At 48.1% G+C, this 21,251-nt stretch overlaps 1 protein-coding gene across 1 annotated transcript in view; it reads right to left on the bottom strand.

The window, feature by feature from the left end:
* Nucleotides 1-8,365: 8,365 nt before the first annotated feature.
* LOC147110883 (cadherin-related family member 4-like) overlaps nucleotides 8,366-21,251 on the bottom strand; it is a 331,517-nt gene continuing 318,631 nt past the window's right edge. The window contains exons 13-15 of the mRNA XM_085999974.1: nucleotides 21,102-21,243; nucleotides 19,904-20,130; nucleotides 8,366-8,509 (exon numbers count right to left, since the gene is read on the bottom strand). Coding sequence (XP_085856100.1) covers nucleotides 8,366-8,509; nucleotides 19,904-20,130; nucleotides 21,102-21,243 — 513 coding nt within the window. The remainder of the gene's footprint in view (nucleotides 8,510-19,903; nucleotides 20,131-21,101; nucleotides 21,244-21,251) is intronic.

Below are 21,251 nucleotides of genomic sequence, written 5' to 3' on the forward strand. Positions count from 1 at the left end.
CCCCAATCCCTACCTCCCCTAAGCTTGAGTCGAGGGCGGGATCTTCGTCCTCTGACTCATCCTCCTCCGTGATCGGGTCAAGGGCGGGGTCGAGCTGTTCGGCCTCCTCCCCGTCCGAATCCCAAATCAGAGGGGAGACCTCCCACTCCAATGGGAGGACTCCTCCCTTCACGCAGGCCACTGTTCCAGCCTGTGTGGTCTGTGACCCTGTCGCAGGCTGAGGTTTTTTGTCCTCAGACCTGGCCTCTGTTGTTGGCCCTTGTGCACCCACCTTAAACAGTTTGCACTGGTTAATGTGAAACCATTTAGTACGTCGTGGCACCTTCACTGCATAAACCATGGGGCTGGCCTTGTCTACAATGCTGTAAGGCCCCATGTACAGTGGTTCAAAACTCCCCACCCGGGCATAGTTCCTAACCATGACCTGGTCTCCGACTTCCCACTCTTGTTGCTTACGAGGTTCCAGCAACAGTCGGTTCCCCTGATGCTGTCTCCCCATGTTCCCAGCCGCCTGCCCATAAACCTGCTTCAGGCGCTCCAAAAGGGTCTGGACGAACTTGTCTCGTTTCACCTCTTGGAGCTGGCCCTCAGTGAGCACCGGGGCTAGTACATGGGTGGGTGTTCGCATGATCCTCCCAGTCATTAATTCGTGCGGGGAGCACCCCGTACTTTTGGACTGGCTGGCTCGGATCCCCATGAGGACTAAAGGCAGGACCTCCGCCCATTTCTGGGGCGAGCCCATTGTCTCTTTCCTCAGCTTTTCCTTGAGGGTCCGGTTCATGCGCTCAACAATCCCGGATGACTGGGGATTGTATGCTACGTGCCACTTCCCTTCAATGCCCAAGAGCATGAGGGTGTTCTGCATCACTTGACCGGTGAACTGACTCCCTTGGTTGGACTCAACAAAACGGGGGAGTCCCCACCGTGAGAACACTTCCCGGATCAAGATCTTGGCAGTACCCAGCGCGGTAGCTGTTCTGCACGGGAAAGCTTCTACCCATTTGGTGAACACATCCACCAGGACAAGGCAATACTTATAGCCGCCCTGGGCGGCGGGCAGGGGCCCTATGTAGTCGACCTGAATCGATTGCCACGGTCCCTCTACCCTCCTGATGTGCCCCATGGGCACCTTCCTTTTCTGGGGGTCTGGGTTGTTTGCAGCGCACACAAGACAGCTCGCACAGAACTCGCGGACCTCGTCTCTAAGCCCCAGCCACCATCCCGCCTGCTCTACCCGTTGCCAGGTAACCTCAGGCCCGGGGTGTCCTGCCCCTGGACCCTCATGGGCCAGTTGAAGGAATTCCCTCTGGTGCTGCTGCGGCACAACCCACTGTTCCTCTCGGAACAGCATGCCTTCCTTGACTGAGAGGGCTGCCGTAATGTACGGACCCTCTACCTGCTTGCCCTCAGCAATGGCTTTGAGGACCATTTTTAGGGCGGGATCCAGGGTCTGGACGGTTTTTAGGTCTAGGGGCGGTGTCACCCCTGTGTTCCCTGGAGTCCCCTCCCTGCCTTGGATCGCCGCCACGGGTCCGGGTCCATAGGGGTCCCAGAAAATGCTGTTGCGGGCACCCTCGCTGGCTAGCGCATCTGCCTGCTGGTTGCCCTGACTACGGGGTTCTGTGGTGGAATGAGCCTTCACCTTGTGGATGAACACCTCCCCTTCCTCCCCCACAGCTGCCAGGATCTTTTCCAGCAAGGATTTAACTGTTAAAGGCCGTCCGTCCGCAGAGGTATATCCGCGGCGGGACCAGATGGCGAGGAATTCCGTACACGAATTGCACGTGAACATGCTGCCCGAGCAAATCGTGTATGGGGATGGGAAGATCTCGGGGTGGGTAACCACGTACGCCACCGCGGACAGTTCAGCTTGCTGTGCGCTCATAGTGCTGGGGAGCTTAATTGCCAAGGCAATGTTTGCCGTAGGGTCATAAACTCCACACCCTGTGAGTCGTTCACCAGCAGATACCATGCTGGAACCGTCTACATAGATCTCGCGGCCCGTGGGGAGTATCCCGGCCCGCAAACCTATGTTAACCTCCCATACCCCTTTGATGGAACACCAATGGGCTGTTCCGGGATATACCATGTTGGCTGCGAGCTTCGGCTCGCAGAGACCTTTAACTTTGAGATCCATCTGGGAAAGGAGGAGGGTCCAGCGCGCAATCCGGGCGCTGCTTACAGTCCCATCCTTAATCCTTCCATCCAGAAGCATCTTTGTGGGGGTGTGATGGGTGAGGAGAGTGATGGGAGAGGTTCCTGTGAAGATCACTGATCTGTTCACAGCCCAATGCGTGGCCAGGAGATGCCGCTCGCAATTGGAAAAACTCCTCCCCACATCCGTGAGTACCCTGGAGGAATAGACCACTGGTCTCAGCTTGCCGTGTCGCTCCTGGAGCAGCACGGTGCTCAGGCTGTCTCCACTAGCGGCTACTTCCAGGAAAAACTCCTCCCCCCCATCTATGGCCCCTAGGGCTGGCGCGGTCTGCAGATCCATTTTCAACTTCTCGAATGCTGCCTGACACCCCTCATCCCAAGACCACTCGACTCCCTTGTGTAAGAGTCGGAGTAGCGGGGCTGCTGTGGCTGCATAGTCCTCGATGAAATCCCTGCAGTACCCGGTCAACCACAAAAAGGACCTTACACCCGTTACTGTGTTAGGGATTGGTAGATCTTGCACCGATTCCCGTCTAGCCTTATCTATGGCTCTTTCTCCAGCGCGGATGGCCAGACCCAGGAATTTCACCTCCTGCTGGCCGATCTGTGCTTTCTTTGGGTTTACTTTGAAACCCTTCCTTTCTAACAGTTCCAATAGTTCGGCTAATAGTGGGCCGTGCTCCTCCCTTGAATCCGTGAACAGGAGTAGGTCGTCCACATACTGCACTATCTGATTGGGCTGACTAAATTCTTTTAAACTTCCCGCCATGCATTGATGGAAAATGCTGAGGCTGTTGTGGAAACCCTGTGGCAAGCAGTTCCAGGTGTACTGTTGTCCTTTGAAAGTAAAGGCAAACTTGTACTGATCCTCCCGCCGCAGCGGAATGGACCAGAAACCGTTCGAGATATCCAGCACCGTGAACGTGGTCGCGGATGCTGGAATACTCCTTATTAGGTCGTCAACTGCTGCTACCGTGGGCGTGCAGGCTGGGATGTTACTGTTGAGGACTCTAAAGTCCACCGTGGCCCTCCACGAATTGTCCGGCTTCTTTACCGGCCACAATGGGGAGTTCACGTGAGTGGCTATTGGTCTCAACACGCCCTGCTGCACCAAGGAAGATATTGCTGTCTCCATGTCGGGTTCTGCCTCCTTGGGGAAGTTATACTGCTTTTGGGGCCGGACCATGGGGTCCCCGTTTACGCTGACCTCAAACCCGGTGACCCTCCCACAGTCGTGCTTGTGGGTGGCAAACGTGGTCAGATTGTCCGACACACACGCTTGCAAGTCCGTTGGGACGTCCGCGACCAGAAGCCCGAGGTCGTAACCCCCTGACGGCTTCATGGTACACAGGGTCCCCTTTTCTCCCTTCCCTGGGATCACGACTACCTTGCCTAACCCATTCTTGGCTCCCCAGAGACAATGATTTCTAAGGTCCACGAGGATTCCGTGTTCCACCAAGAAATCAGCCCCGAGGATGCCTTTCCCACCCCCCTCATTCCACTTCAATAGGATGCACGTCCATGTGGTGTGGAGTGCTCCCAAATGAATGGAGAGCGGGACGGAGTACGCGCCAGCCTGTTCTCTGCCTGTGAAACCCGCTACTGAGAATGGAGCCTGGGTAGATAGAGGTGAGGCAAAAGGCTTAGCCGTGTGGATCACGGTGCATGATGCTCCCGTATCCAACAGGTAACTACCCTTTTCCTTCTCCACCTCCATCTCCACAACGGGTCTTCTCCACGTGTCATAACGGAGCGGACACATGTAAACGGGCTGCGCGTGCTTCAGTCACTTGGGCGCTTCGGTTGGGGCTGGGGGAGCAACAGGACTGTTGACGACTGCCACCTTCCCCTGCAAGGTCATTAGAGACCGCATTGCCTCTAAAACCGACTCGATCGTGTTGGGGTTGATCGACGCATCGGCTCCCCTCTCCCGGACGGGCGCTTGGGCTGGGGCTGCGGGAGGTTTTCCCTTTAAATCCTTCCAGGGATTTCTACAGTCTCGGCGCCAATGACCCTCCTTTCCACACCCGTAACAACTGCTCTTGGCTTGGGGGGCGCGATTCCCCTCCTGATGCCATTCCTTTTTAGCAGGAGCTGCAGGCCTCGCCTCATGCACCTTTCCTTTTGAGGAAGGCACATCCCTACTCTTGTTGTTCCTGTAACTTATCGTGAGCTGATCAAGTACTACTTCCTCCATGGAGCGGGGGTTAGTGGGGTCAAACCATGCTTTGGCCTGCTCCCTCACTGGCGGCAAGCAATTGGCGACCAGACACCGGAGCCAATGAGCCCTTTGGTCATCATTTAGCGTGTTCCGGTCCGGTCCTCCCGGGCAGCTGCGCCGGTACACTGGCCACAACCTTCCGGTGAAAACCCGTGGGGGTTCTCCCTCGAGCTGTACCGTCCTTTCCAATCGGAGGAACGGAGTTCCGTCACCCTCCCCTATGATCTCCAGGATCTCATCCCGTAACTCCTCATACACCTTGTGCCCTCTCTTTCTCTCATCAGGGAGACACTGGAGGAGTGAGCTGTCCAGGGAGAACAGCAGCATTTTGGACTGTTCAACCCCGTCGCAGTCATTAACGGCTGCGGTCTGCTCCACGTCCCTAAAGTGCACGGAAGGATCTCCTGACTCGGAGAGTTTTGGGAGCTGACTTATCATTTCCCTTAGCTGTCGTGCGCTATGGGGCATTATGATCTGATTCACGAGGGGTCCGTCATCGCCATTCGCTTGGTCCGGACCGAGCCTCCGGTGTCGCGTGGGACACATCGGTGCCAGTCCTGACTCTGCTACCTGGGGTTGCTCTGCCTCAAGAACCCCTGTGTCTGACTTCTCCGTTTCCTTCCCCGGAGTCCAAGACTCATCATAGGCAGGAGGTACTGAGGGCTCGGGGGTTGGTACCCTAACTGTCTCTTGTGGAATCGGTCTTTTGGATTCCTTGGCTAACAGTAACTGGCTCGCTGGCGGGTTTATGAGACACACCAAGCCGGTTGCCTTTGCTAGGGCCGTTCTCAGGTCCTCTAGCTCTCTGTGGCAAGTGCTATGATCGGTGTTCTCAGACCTATCCTGCATGGCCATCTTATAAGCTGCCCTGGCCCCCAAGATACTTTCCTCCTGTGTCGCTACCTGTTTAGCTAGGCGGAAACACCTCTCTCTCATTCTATCTTCACTGGCCTTGGCCTCAATGATCTGACATTCCAAATACTCTATCCGGGTCTCATGGCGGTGAGTTACGGATTGGCGCTCCTGATTCAGTGCGTTAAGCGATTGAATCATTTTCTGACCTCCCGCAACCTTTTCCTCTACTTCTGTAAGCAGCCCTTTGATCTGGGCTGTCTGTGCTACAACGACCTGGTCCAAAAGCTGGACTTGCTTCTTGTAACACATCAGCCAGACCGCCTTTTCTACCGACTTCTTATGCTCTTTGCCTTCTGTGCACTTGATGGCTGCATCTAGCGGACGCCTATCTCTCAATTGGTCTGATATCCACTGTATTGTGAGGTTCACCTTCCCAAAAACATAGTCCGCTATCCTTTCATCTATCACATTTCATTTATTCAAACCTTGATCTAACACGCTACATTCCTGCTGCCAAGGTCCTGCCGCGGTCGCCATTACTGTAGGGGGTTTCTCTTGCTCGTTCTGGTCTCCTACCAGGCTTCGTGCAATAATTACCCTTGAGTGGTTCGACCCACTCTCCCCTACGGTTCTAGACCTTGGACTTAGGTGCAGGGAACTGTAGTGCAGAGAAAGACTCAATAGACCAGGTTGAATAGCAAGAAATGGATGCTTTTATTATTAAACAGTTTGCAGCATTATAAAATACATGTCATAAGCATAAATTAAAGCGACTACAAGCATGCACATATCTATAAACTTAATTCCATGGAAATGGGAAACACACGGCACATCGAAAAAGGGGAAACACATTACGATTACCCTTACCCCCTCCCCTAGACCTAGACTAAGTTTCGACCTGAGGAACTCGGAATCATGCTCACCACTTTCAGATTCACAAAAGAGGGGGTTCGCAGCCTTTTGGTACAGCTTTCCGTCGTCACGTGGATTTGGAAACTTCTGGCGCAGCTTGTTTTTCTCTCTCTCTCAGGTGATGAGGCAGTGGACACAGCCTTGCTGAGCGCTCGTCATGGTTGAATCTGTTAACAAGCCGTTGAAGAACTGGATACACATGGGAGAATCCGAGAGTTTCTGGCCGAATGGTATGTCGAGGCCCTGACTGGCTAGGCCTGGAATGTCTTTTTATTTATTTCTCGCTCCCGCCTGGCTCAGCGGTTTTCCAGAGGGTGTCTTCTCCTTCGGCCTGGGTCGTCGATGATCTCCCGACAAAAGTACCCGGGCCACCCTCCTTCGTCTTCCCGTCGTAGTCGAGCCTTGCCTGGCCGAGCTGGCTTCCCAGCCAAAGTCTTCTCGTCGTCACCGAAGTTACAAATTGTACCGAAGAAGTGAATCGTCCTACGAATGAAGCGTAGCCGTCGAGGTGAAGCGTTGCCTCCAGTGTGTGTGTTCTTTTCGATGGACTTTCAAATCCATAATTATACTCTTTTGGGACAGTCTTATCTCCCGCCAGATCATAGTCCAGTCTTTGTAATATTTTTGGCGGGCAGAAATCTCTGCAGGGGCGCTTTGTCTTGTAACGGGAGCTGGTGATAGCTTAACTGGCCTTCCTGGCCGATAATGTCTTTTACTTTGTCACCGTAACTCGGTTCGCATATTGATCAGTCTGGAGATTGCCCTTGATGGCTGTTAAACGGTTCTTCCTTTGTACAGTAAATGGGTTTAAGTGTTCATTCAATTGTCCGCCCATATCTTGATGGGCCCCATCCTGTTACCTGAAACTGTCTTGTACTTAGAATCCAATTGAATATGTATGCCCATTTCCCTGAGTTTCGGTTTCCCGATACTGGCTTTCGCGGGCTTACTGTCCTCAATCCACAAGCCTGTCTGGCTTGCAGTAACAGAAATCAAATGGTCCCAGAAACTGATCACGAGGTCCGGTGGCCATTTTGTATGCCCCTTTTTATCAAAGGGTTTTCTGTACAAGCTTCTTTTGGTCAATAAAGCTGTATTATTAATCTTGTTTTCTTGCGTGATTAGTTAATGAAAATTTTCGAATCTTACACTGTCGGAGGGGCAGCACAGTGCGAGCATTGCCCTGTTGGAGGGGCAGTACTGAGGGAGCGCTGCACTGTCAGAGGGGCAGCACTGAAGGAGCGCTGCACTGTCGGTGGGGCAGTACTGAGGGAACGATGCACTGCCGGAGAGGCAGTACTGAGGGAGCGCTGTGCTGTTGGAGGGGCAGTACTGAGGGAGTGATGCACTGTCGGAGGGGCAGTACTGAGGGAACACTTTAATATTGGAGGGACAGTACTGAGGGATTGCTGTACTGTCAGAGGGACAGTACTGAGGGAGTGCGGCACTGATGGCGGGGCAGTACTGAGGGAGCGCTGCACTGTCGGAGGGGCAGTACTGAGGGAGCGCTGCACTGTCGGAGGGGCAGTACAGAGAGAGTGTTGCCCTGTTGGAGGGGCAGTACTGAGGGAGCGCTGCGCTGTTGGAGGGGCAGCACTGAGGGAGCGCTGCACTGTCAGTGGAGCAGTACTGAGGGAACGATGCACTGTCAGAGAGGCAGTACTGAGGGAGTGATGCACTGTCGGAGGGGCAGTACTGAGGGAACACTTTACTATTGGAGGGACAGTACTGAGGGATTGCTGCACTGTCGGAGGGACAGTACAGAGGGAGTGCGGCACTGATGGCGGGGCAGTACTGAGGGAGCGCTGCTCTGTTGGATGGGCAGTACTGAGGGAGCGCTGCACTGTCGGAGGTCACGCTCATCACTCGAGGCATTAGCCGGAGGTACTTTCGTTTTGTTGAGGTGGATGCTGATTACCTCATGACTCGACTGGAAGGAGAGCTGGGAGTTTTCCCAGTGTCCTGGCCAATAATCCCCCCTCAAACCACACCAATGAACCAGAGCAAGTGGGGCAGCTTTCGCGTGGTAGCTTGTGGGGTCTTCCTGGACGCAAAGCAGTTTTCTACATAACAGCAGTAGTCCTTTAGACGCAAAGTGTTTTGGGATATTACCGAGAGACATGCTGAGGCTTAATAAACATTAACTTCTGTGGGCCTTGGCCCTTTTGCTATAAAAAGATGGTCTGCCCCCCACCCCCCGCTTCAGTGAGTGGGGGTACCTCACCTGGAGAGGCAGTTCCACAGCAGTAGTGCAAAAGCTACAGCAGCCAGGACTGAGACCATTGTCAGGACCACCACAAACCAGGCCTCAGGCTTCCAGTATTTATCCAGCACAGTCAGTATTTTGTGGACTGGTGTCCTTGTCTGTAAAACAAGAATGCAGAGTGTTACATTGTTATAGTATCACATCGTTAAATGGAACTACTTTGGTATGGAACTACTTTAGTATGGTGTAGTTATATTGCTATGTGGCACACTGTGCATGGGCAGTGCACAGTGCAGCGTCGGACATCTTGTATCACTCCGCACCGTGCGGCAGCACTGAAACAAAGCAAATACAGCTAAGTAAAAAACACTAACTAAAAATGAACTAAAAGTGTCTGTAATATATATAGTAATAAGAACACAAGGAGACACAACATGATGGCAGCGGTATAAGTGAGTACAAAATTGTGCTGTACGAACTACGAATAAGACGAAAAGTGATCTTATGAGCTGATTGAGAGTGAATCGTACGGGAAACTAAAATGACTGTGCAAATGCAACCCCTCATGAACTGGGAAGCCGACGATATAGTAGAAGCATTCCGCAAGTTCAAACAGAAATGTGAGCTTACATTCAAAAGCTCCCTGAAGGGTACTACCAACGAGGAAAAGGTTAGTTACACTCTGTTGTGGACAGGAGAAAAAGGTCTAGATTTGTATAATAGCTGGAGTTTGACTGAAGAGGAAAAGGAAAACCCTGCGACAATTTTTGATAAATTCAGCAACCATCTAGAGCCTAAATCCAATCACTGTATACACAGATACAAATTCCAGAGTCTAAGACAGGAACCCGGTGAAACAGCTGACAATTTCCTGACAAGGCTGAGAAATGAAGCCAGCAAGTGTAAATTTAAGGAAATGGAGGAAAGGCTTGTGGACCAGCTAATATGGGGGTCAGCGCATGTAGAGGTACAAAAAGCCCTGATAGGAAAAGAAAAGCTCGGAATAACAGAGGCTATAGATACTGCGAGAGCTCATGAAGCCATGAAGCAGCAAATGAAAATGCTGATTTCTCAAACGGCTGACATGCGGACGGCTTCCGAGATGGACAACAGAGTGGATGCAGTGAGAAAAAAGTACAACACACAAAGACATGCACATGACAACGGGGGAAGCATGTGCAGAAATTGTGGAAGACCACATGATTACACAGACAAGAGGAAATGTCCAGCATATGGAACAAGCTGCAATGCATGTGGCAAACTAAACCACTGGGAAAAGAGGTGTAGAACGAAGAAAGATAGAACATACATCAAAAACAAAGGCAGACAGCAGAACCAGAGAAAGAAACACAATATCCATGCCATGGATGAGCAAGATGATGATGATGATCACGACAATGCACTAAACATCGAAACCATAAAGATACAGCTTCACGAGATGTCCAGAGCAGAAAATACTCCGAGGAGAGAATTGCACACCATCATCCAAATCAAAAAAAAGGTCAAAGGTAGGCCCACAACCATCAACTTAAAGTTGAAGCTGGACACAGGGGCTCAGAGCAACATTCTCCCATTGAGACTGTACCAGCAGATCTTTCCCGAAAACCTGAGAGAAGATGGCTACCCGAAAAATGGTTGTTTAAAGGCAAGTAATGTCACGTTGACAGCATACGGGGGGAGTGAGATTAAACAATTTTGAATAACCTTTATCAAAGGGACATATAAAAGAAAGAACATCAACAGCATGTTCTATGTCACCGACACTGAGGGGCCAGCAATCCTGGGATTAAACAGCTGCGAGAAGTTGAGATTGATCTCAGTGCATCACAAGCTGACGGAAATGCCACTGAAGATAAACAGCAACACCCCACTGGAGAACCGCCCACAAATCAAAAGTAAAAAAGACTTGATAGACATGTATCCAGAATGTTTCGATGATACAGTGGGATGTTTTGGAGATTTCCAATACCACATCACCATCGATCCAGAGGTAAAGCCCATTATCCATGCTCCACGAAAAGTACCCATTGAGCTGAAGACAAAGCTTGAAAGAGAGCTAAAGGAGATGGAAGAAAAGGGAGTGATTGTAAAGGTCACTGAACCCACAGGCTGGGTAAACTCAATTGTGGTATGAGAAAAGCCAAACGGGCGTCTCAGAATATGTTTGGACCCCAAAGATCTAAACTAGGCGATAAAGAGGGACCACTATCCCACCCCAACGCTAGAGGAGATTACGCCATCACTGGCAGGAGCCAAGGTTTTCTCAAAACTAGATGCCAGAAATGGATATTGAAACGTGAAGTTGGATGAGGAATCAACAACACTGACAACATTCAACACACCATTTGGGTGTTACAAATTCCTGTGGCTACCATTCGGGTTAAAGGTCAGTCAAGATATCTTTCAACAGGAAATAGACGAGACATACAGAGGCTGTGAAGGAGCTATAGGAATAGCTGATGATATTCAGATCTATGGAGCAGATGAAAGAGACCATGACATGCACCTACATGAGGCCATGGAGAGTACCAGGAAGGCTGGCATCAAGTTAAATGCAGATAAGCGCATAGTTAAAGCCAAGGAATGCCAATTCTTCGGTATGATTTATACACCAGAGGGAGTCAAGCCAAATCCAGAGAAGCAGCGATTGCTGAAATGAAACCACCCAAAGACAAGAAAGAGCTGAGGAGTTACCTCGGCTTGGTCCAATACATGAGTTCTTTCATCCCACACATGTCGGAACATACAACAAATCTCAGAGAGCTATTGAAAGAAGATGCCGAATACCAGTGGTCTGAATCACACGAAAGGAATTTCAAACAACTTAAAGAACTGTTGTGCAAAGAAACAAGTCTGCAAGTAGACGCTTCTACCAGAGGACTAGGGGCAGCTCTGGTGCAGGAAGGAAAGCCGATAGCTTTCGCATCAAAGGCCTTGACGTCAGCCGAGACGAGATACGCCAACATAGAAAGAGAACTATTAGCAGTAGTGTACGGATGCAAGAAATTCCATACATACCTATATGGCAGGCGATTTACAATAGAGAGTGACCATCGTCCACTAGAACAGATCTATAAGAATAATCTGTGCAAAGCGCCTGCAAGACTGCAAAGACTACTTCTAAGGATCCAAAGCTATGACTTCACGCTTAAATATAAGCCAGGAAAGGAAATGGTGCTAGCAAATGCGTTGTCTCGAATGTCACCATATGAGAAACACGAGGTGGAGGGCCTAACAGTAAAAATCCACCACCTAGTGAATGTTACCCCTACAAAGCTCAGTCAAATCAGAGGTGAGACTAGCAAAGGTGAGGAGTTGCAGCTACTCACACAACAAGTAATACAGGGGTGGCCGGAGAGAATCCAGCAGGTACAGGCGACAATTCGTCAGTACTGGACGATTAAAGACGATATTGCAGTAGAAGACGGTATTCTCCTTGCTGGATCGAGGATCATCGTGCCAAAGACAATGCAGACACAACTTCTCCATCTCATACATGAAGGCCACATGGGAATGGAGAAATGCAAGCTGAGAGCCAGATCAGCTTTATACTGGATAGGCATGTACAAAAATATCGAACAGATGGTCTCTGCATGTGGTATATGCCAGAAATACAGAAATGCACAACAGAAAGAAGAGCTGATACCTAGTGAAATACCGTCAAGACCATAGCACACTGTTGGGGCAAATCTCTTCATGTGCAATCAAGAATGGTATCTCATAGTGGCAGATTACTATTCCAAGTTTCCTTTTGTGAGAAGGATGAAAGACTTGAGAGCCACAACTACCACCAGGATTGCAAAAAGCCTGTTTGCTGAACAAGGAATCCCAGAAAAGGTAATCTGTGACAATGGAACCCAGTTCACATCAAGTGAATTCAGAGCTCTGGCAGAAAAGTATGGGTTCAAAATAGTAACCTCATCCCCACATTTCCCAAGGGGACACGGGTTCATCGAAAGACAGATCCAGACTGTCAAGAGAATGCTCATCAAAAGTAGTGGGATGGGGGAAGACCAAGACCTTGCCCTCCTATCACTCAGATCAACACCACTGAAAGCAGACACGAAATCACCTGCAGAATTGTTGAATGGGAGGAAGTTTAAGACTACACTACCAGCAAAAATACATCCTCCCCAGGACCAGGAGGACTTCAGACAAAAGCCGGCAGAAGCACAAATCGTAGGAAGCAAACATTACGATAAACATGCAAAGACGCCACCAGAATTGCTGAATGGACAATCAGTGCATGTGCAAGACCCGGTGTTGAAAACCTGGAATCCAGCCAAGGTCATTGGAAAAGCTGATACTCCAAGATCCTACTTCGTAGAGACTGAGCCTGGTAACCAATACAGATGGAACAGACTCCACATCAGACCTTCACCTGAACTGGATAAGCAGCAGACAACATCAGCAACATTGACAACACCAGCTACCACAAGCAGTACAACACCAGAAACAAGCACTACAAATCAAACAACCACGAGCATGCACACTCCAACTCCAAAGGTGACAGCAACAACAACAACGAGAGCGGAACACACCAAAACACCGCAGAGAGGAATGGTCACCACCAAATCCACAAGATGGAGGGACAACATCCAACCACCTGAGCGATATCGCGAATAAAAAAAAACCTCACTATTCTTTGTAGTTGATAATAATAGTTTAGATATAATATTTGTTAATTTAAATTGTTAAATTTCATATTTTAGCTTTTTCAGAAAGAGGGATGTTACATTGTTATAGTATCACATCGTTAAATGGGACTACTTTGGTATGGAACTACTTTGGTATGGTGTAGTTATATTGCTATGTGGCACACTGTGCACGAGCAGTGCACAGTGCAGCGTTGGACACCTTGTATCACTCCGCACCATGCGGAAGCACTGAAACAAAGCAAATACAGCTAAGTAAAAAGCACTAACTAAAAATGAACTAAAAGTGTCTGTAACATATATAGTATATAAGAACACAAGGAGACACAACACAGAGAATACAAACAACCCATTTCCTGTTCTCCTTCCTCCATGCTGTTTGTATGAGCTTCTCACCCCCCCCCACCCCTCCCCTTCAACCAGTGTGCTCCTAAGGGCTCCTCTCCTTGCCTTCTTTCCCCTCTATTTGCCTGCAGGTCTTGACTATTTGCTGAGATTCAATTCCAGAGGTGTGAGTCATTCTCTGACACCTCACCCCAAGTGGCCCTGTGCGAGCCTAGATAGTGAGTGCTGCTGGGCAATTTGACCGTGTGGGGCAATACGTCCAAGCCCAATGCTCTCCTTGCCTGATGTCAACACACGCATCCAGTGGAGGTCACTAGACAGTGATTACAAATGGGAGGCCAATTGTATTGCCCGGCTGGGATCAGCTAGCTTAGTACAAGCTGCCGATCAATCCCGGGGCCTTCCCAGTCTCTGTGGTTCACTAGACAGCGCACCGCCTCACTGAGGCATCGGTCAACTGAATTTAATACCGAGGATGGACCCTGCGGGCCAGCTGCTTATAGAAAATGAACCAGTTGTACCCTAACTCATCAGAGGAGCATGTGACTGGGGGTTTATTTTACATGAAACAACCTCCAGTGTGAAAGTTTAAGTTACCATGGGAACATCGGAATTACTGGTGAAAAGGAGCCCACGGCACATCTAGTTCACCCGCTACCATCCTGGTAGTCACATGGTACAACAGTAATGGAGCTGTTGACTAATCACTGCAGTCGATCTCTATCAATGAGTCTACAACAGAGCCAGACACGAGGTGCGGGAAACCCCCAGTGCTGGAGAGCTTTGGGAGCCAGGGCCTAGAAATTCGATAAAGCCCGAAAACAGGCAGTGCCACCATGGGCCAAGGTTAATTCCCACCCGGAGAAAGAGCGCAGGTATTTTGGTGCCGCCTGTTATGTTCATTAATAACTAGACATTCTTATTATGAACAGCTAGCTTCTAGCTAGTCATTTATTCAGTACACGTTCTCTAGGCACAGCATCTGTAGAGATTCAGCATGTGTACTTCTGTGTGCAGGCAGCCATCCTGACTACTGCCTTGTGGGTAGCCTAGTGCATCGTGGGTAGTGTAGTCTTAAACACATACAACTAAATATACAGCTCTATACAGCTCTACGGCTCCATCTAGTATACCACTCTAGAATGACATGTTATTGATCATTACATCCCCCTTTCTTTGAGGTTAACAAAATCAATATCAATCAACTTTCAAGAAAAACGATAAAGATGATATCAGTAACACTTTTGTTAGTGCTCTATAAACATAAACATTTTCACAACAGTCAATACATTTTCAATATAGTTTTTCTTTGTACTCAAAGATTAAGTCCATCAGGCTTTTTAACTACACGTGTAGGTCTTCTCAGCATGGGTAAGTCTGATGTGTTTTCATGAGGTTGTTCTGGCGGTGAATGACAAGATTCAGTTGCGGCATTGTCATCAATCTGCTCTTAGATAGTTTCTTGTGTTTTCAGGAGGGAACGGCGGTTCCTCCTGAGAATCTGTCCTTCCTCAGTTCTAACAGTGTATGACCTTGGTCGTACTTCCTCAAGAACTGTAGCTTTCCTGTTCCATGCATCTGGATCCTCAATCCTGACAACATCATCCCTTGTCAATGGTTTTAGAGTTTTGGATGACTTGTCATAGTATGATTTCTGTTTCAGCTTTAACAATTGAAGTCTCTGTCTCAGTTCCTTACTCTGCTTTTCTTTTGCACAGCAGGGTAGTGTGGTGCGCAACTTGTGACCCATTAGTAGTTCAGCAGGTGAAGAACCACAGTCTAAAGATGAGGCTCGGTAACTCAGCAGGGCGAGATAAGGATCAGACTTGCTTTCTGTCGCTTTCTTCAGTAGCTGCTTGAGAACTTGAACACCTTTCTCTGCCTTACCATTTGACTGAGCATACAGAGGACTGGATGTGATGTGCTGAAAGTCATACTGTGCTGCAAACTGTTGCCACTCCTTACAGTTGAAGCACGGACCATTGTCGCTAACGGCAATCCTGGGAATTCCATGTCTGGCGAAGATGGATTTCACATGCATTATGACACTGCTTGCTGATGTGCTTGAGAGCAGCGCCATCTCAGGATAGTTAGAATAGTAGTCAATCACTATTAGATAGTCTTTACCATTCAAATGAAAGAGGTCCATACCAACCTTTAGCCATGGTGCTCTTAGTAAGTCAGCTACTATCATTGGTTCCTTTGTTTGCTTGTTTTGGTGTTTCTGACATGTCTTACATTTGCCTATCATGTTCTCAATGTCCTTATTTATGCCAGGCCAATAAACAGTGTCTCTTGCTCTCCTTTTGCATTTTTCAATTCTGAGGTGTCCCTCATAAATCCTTTTGAGCATGTCTTGATGTAGAGCCTGTGGAATGACTATTCTGTTCTGTTTTAGTAATAGTCCACTTGCGACACTCAATTCTGACCTTATGTGAAACTATTTTGGACAGGAACCTTTTGGCCAACCATGATGAATGTTCTCTATTACTGTGTGTAACACTGTATCTTTTACTGTTTCTTCTGCTATTTGCTTTGATTTTGTGTCTGACATGGGCAGCGCAGCAGTGACCATACTCACATGAACATCCACGTCTTCTTCAGTAGAGTTCACTTGACTCATTGTGGGTGCTCAGGATAGTGCATCTGCTAACACTATGTATTTGCCTGGTGTGTAGATCAGTTCAAAGTCATATCTTTGCAGCTTCATCATGAGTCGTTGAATCCTTGGAGACATCTCATTCAGATTTTTTTAATGATGGCAACCAGTGGGCTGTGGTCTGTCTCAACTGTGAAGGTGGGAAGTCCATATATGTAGCCATGAAACTTTTCTAGTCCAACTACCAAGCCTAGACATTCCTTTTCAATCTGGGCATATCGACACTCAGTATCAGTCATAGACCTGGAGGCATAGGCAACAGGCTTCCAATCTTCACCCTCTGCTTGTAGCAAGACCGCACCTAGGCCATCTTTTGATGCATCCGCTGACACTTTGATTCTCTTTGTTGGGTCAAAGAAAGTGAGTACAGGTGTGGTTGTCAGCACTGTTTTAAGATTCATCCACTCTTGTTCATGTCTTTCTGTCCATGCAAACTCATTTGTTTTATGTAGCAGGTCTCGCAGACAGGCTGTCTTGGCTGACAAGTTAGGAATGAACTTTCCAATGAAGTTTATCATCCCCATGATGTGTAGTACTCCTTTTTTGTCAGTGGGTCGGGGCATTTTGAGTATGGCGTTTACTTTTTCCATATCTGGCTCTATTCCTTTACCAGATAGATTATCTCCTAGGAAAGTGACTTCCTGGATGCCAAACTGACACTTGGCTTTGTTGAGCTTCAGTCCATTCCGGCGTATGCTCTGTAGCACTTTAGTCAGCCTCTCATTGTGTTCTTTCAGTGTGGAGCCCCAGATGATGATGTCATCAACATAGACCCAAACTCCTTCCAGACCTTCAATTATGTGTTCCATCGTTCTATGAAAGATTTCAGATGCAGATATTATCCCGAAAGGCATTCTGAGGAAACAATACCTGCCAAATGGTGTGTTAAAGGTACAGTATTTGGTGCTCTCTTCATCCAGTTTTAGTTGCCAAAATCCTTGTGAGGCATCGAGCTTTGTAAAGTATCTGGCACCTGACATTTCACTGGTGATTTCTTCTCGCTTGGGAATCTGGTAGTGTTCACGTTTTATGTTTGCATTTAAGTCCTTTGGATCCATGCATATTCTTAGATCATTGTTCTTTTTCTTTACACATACCATGGAGTTAACCCAGTCTGTTGGCTCTTCGACTTTCCTGATGACTCCTAGTGTGGTCATTCTGTCCAGTTCTTTCTTGAGCCGGTCACGCAGGGGTGCTGGAACTCTTTGTGGAGCATGTACCACTGGCTGAGCATCCTCCTTTAGCTGGATCTTGTAAGTGAATGGTAGAACTCCAAATCCTTTGAACACATCCTGGAAATTACTCACTACAGAATCCATTGAGTCATCTGGTCTGCTTATGGTACAGTTTATACGGTAGACTCTCTTGACCTGTTCTAAGTCCTCACAAGCTTTGTCACCTAGTAGTGAATCAAGTCCTTCAGCCACAACAGAAAACATGAGATGATGCACTTTGTCTTTGACTGTCACTTTAAGTCTGCATACACCTAAGCTATCTATTTTCTGTCCATTATAGCTCTTCAGTAGTACTGACTTTTTCTGTATTTTGGGCTTTTCTTTCATATTTTTAATGTCACTCATACTGATTAAGTTTGCTTTTGCCCCAGTGTCTAGTTTCAATGTAACTAATGCTCCATTTACCTGCAGTGGGATCATCCATTTGTCCTCTTTTACTGCATTAACTTTATGTTCAGCATTGTTTATTCCTGAGGGCTGCACATTTTCTGTATCCTTTTCTATATTGTCACACGACACCATTCCTGCAAAAAATGTCTCACTTAAATCAGTATCCTCAATCACATTAACTCGTTGCCCTTTCTAAGTTTTTACTTTTGACAAGCATTGTTTGGCAAAGTGATTCTTTCCATGACATTTTGTGCATATTTTTCCAAACGCTGGGCATTGTTTTAACTGGTGTTTGTAGCCACAGCATTTAGAATTAAAAATTCCTTCCTCCGATTGCTTTTCATTTCTGTTCTGCCCATGTTTCTTCCCTTTGTAGGACACAGCACCGACAGCAGCACTTGCTGCAATCGCATCATTATTGACTTCACTGAAAGTTTTCACGTGCTGTCGAGCTAGCTCACTGGCTTGGCATATTTTCACAGCATTTTCCAATGTCAGTTCGGTTTCTCTCAACAGATGTTCCCTGACCTTTTTATCCTGAATACCAAACACAATCTGGTCACGAATCATGGATGATTTCAGCTCAGAGAAATTACATGTCTGTGCTTTCAGTTTCAGATCAGTCAAAAAGCTATCAAAAGCCTCATTTTGCTGCTGTGTCCGAGTACAGAAAACATACCTCTCATAGGTTTCGTTCGTTTTGGGAGAACAATGCGCATCAAATTTCTTTAGCACATCGTCTAATTTTTCTCTGTTCTCCTCTGGATTAAATACAAATGTATTAAATACCTCTATCGCCTGTGGGCCTGCAACCGTGAGCAGCAACGCTATCTTCCTTGCTTCTGGCTTCGTACCAAACCCGATGGCAGCAATGTAGAGTTCGAATTGTTGTTTGAAAGTCCGCCAATTGTAGTCGACATTTCCCATGAGTTTCAAAAACTCCGGTGGCCTCAAATTATCCATGTCGCTTTTCACAATTTTCAGCAGATCTTCACCAATCCTGGTACCATGTTATGTTCATTAATAACTAGACATTCTTATTATGAACAGCTAGCTTCTAGCTAGTCATTTATTCAGTACACGTTCTCTAGGTACAGCATCTGTAGAGATTCAGCATGTGTACTTCTGTGTGCAGGCAGCCATCTTGACTACTGCCTTGTGGGTAGCCTAGTGCATCGTGGGTAGTGTAGTCTTAAACACATACAACTAAATATACAGCTCTATGCAGCTCTACGGCTCCATCTAGTGTACCACTCTAGAATGACATGTTATTGATCTTTACACCGCCGGCTGATTTAAATGAGCGCAGCGCAGACTCTCCCCTGCAATGCACTCTTTCAGGCGGTAACATCAGCAGGAGGCCAAAGGTCGGGTATCAAGAATCTGTGCGGCGTTCTCAGGAGATCACAAGTGATCAAACTGAAGTGCAATGTTTCCGGTTATGTTTCTCATCTTTTGCAGGTTGACAGAGAGGGGGTGCAAGATAATTCAAAACCTAAAAATACACTAATCTGCCAGATGTGAATGCAACCTGCAGTTTAGCTGAAATCTAGGTTTAATTCACCTGCTGACACTCTCAAATATTTAGCCGGCTAATTTGGCAACTACAATTATTAATCAAAATAAGTCATTATGAAGTGATTAAATGACTGCCATTTGGGTGGAATCATTCTCGCAGTTTGAGGTTCCAAATACTTAAAGTTATGAAAACTCATGCTACATATGTCATCACATTTCTGATTACCCCATCTAGAGCAAACCGTGCCAAAATAATTAGAAACAGTGATCAATGAGGAATGCAAACCCATCACACAGCCTGGGTTCGGCGGGGCTGCACATACTCTGCACAGTTATTGAAGACTGAGAGATCTATCGATCTCCACCGCTTTCGCCCGGCTCTGCGCGCTGGCAACAGCTTGGAGAGGGCGGTAAAAGGAGCAGCGACGCCCAAAATCACTCAGCGTGCGTCCATTCGCCGATAGACGTCACGCTCTTGATCAATAAAATATTTGAGGTACCGCAGGCAATGGCAGCGCTGCCGACCTGTCCAATATGGCGGCCACCGAGGCAGCCGCCATTTTTTTCAGCAAAACCAGCTTTACTGGCCGGCGCTAATGGTTTCAATTTCTAGACCCATAAGCCCAAGGCCACCTGTTCCTCCACTTACCACATGGTGATGCTTCCAATTGTTCAGATACTGTATCGCAAAATGTTATGTTCTGACAGAAATCTATCTAACCTATCATAGCTCAAGCCTCCGGCACTTACGGTTGACGGTGTGGTGGGAGGCGGCATGGTGGTAGTCCAAGGAACAACGTGGACAATGACAATCGCCGTGGTCATCAGCTGAAGCTTTGATTCGGCGGTGTAAATGTTGGTGACCTGAATTTGGATCCCAAAGGTCGTTGGGTCAAAGATCCCATCCTGATTGTATGAAAAGGTGTTTCTCGAGTATAAGGAACTCCCCAGAGAAATGAAGCGGCTGTTTATATTTCCTGGTGGGAAAAACAGGTTGATTAAATTCCAGCCTCTGATAGTGCCACCAGCTGTATGTGGGGCAAGGCCCGAGCCTCAGTAGAATGAAAAGTCAAATGCCTTTGACCTGCGGGCAGAAGTGAAGCCCAGCCTCTGTGGTGGCACCACTTCCCAACACTTGGCCGACGGTGGAAGAGGCACAGCGACACCGGCAGTGTTGCTACTTGCACCCTGCCTGTAGGCAGATGAAGAAAGTCCCAGGCCAGAGGTTTGGTTCTGGCACGGCGAACATGTACCAACCTGCCTGGGGCACCAGGGGGGTGGCAGGGTGGGGGTGGGGGGGAACAGCTGCAGCTTCTCCAGTAACCTTCACATCCCCAAAGAAAGAAAGAACTTACATTTATATAACTCCTCAGGATGTCCCAAAGCACTTTACAGCCAATGAAGTACTTCTGAAGTGTAGTCACTGTTGTAATGTGGGAAATGCAGCTGCCAATTTGCGCACAGCAAGCTCCCACAAACAGCAACAATGAGCAGATAATCTGTTTTCAGTGATGTTCGTTCAGGGAGAAGTATTGGCTAGGATACCAGGGAGAACTTAACTGCTCTTGTTCAAATAATGCCATGGGATCTTTGACACCCACCTGTGAGGGCAGACGAGTGTGGGGAGAGGCTTTGGTTTAATATCTCATTTGAACAACAGCACCTACAACAGTGCAGCTCTCCCTCAGTACTGCACTGGAGTGTCAGCCTAGATTTTAGGCTCAAGTCTCTGGAGTGGGGCTTGAGCCCACGACCTTCTGACTCAGGCAAGAGTGCTACCCATTGAGCCGCGGCTGACACCTAACCTCCCCAACAGTGTAAATGGGAAGGATCCCAGCGCTCAAATGAATTGCAGGACTGCTCCAGCCCAAAGGAGTTGCGCAATGTAACTGCAGCATTGTCGAATCGCCAGGTCCTTGTACTTGTAAAGTCTCAAAACAGATCTTACCACCAACTATTCTGTAGATCAGGTGCTCAGAGTCCTTGTCAGTACAGGACAGTGTAACGATGGGGATGTTGTCCGCACGTGTAGAGTAGATAGTTTCCTCGTAGTAGGGGGGGCTACAGACTGGAGGAACATCATCTACGTTCTGTAAGT

The sequence above is a fragment of the Somniosus microcephalus genome, chromosome 11 (assembly GCF_052327205.1).
Source record: "Somniosus microcephalus isolate GS21.2 chromosome 11, FLI_Smic_1.0, whole genome shotgun sequence".
NCBI classification, from domain to species: Eukaryota; Metazoa; Chordata; class Chondrichthyes; order Squaliformes; family Somniosidae; genus Somniosus; species Somniosus microcephalus.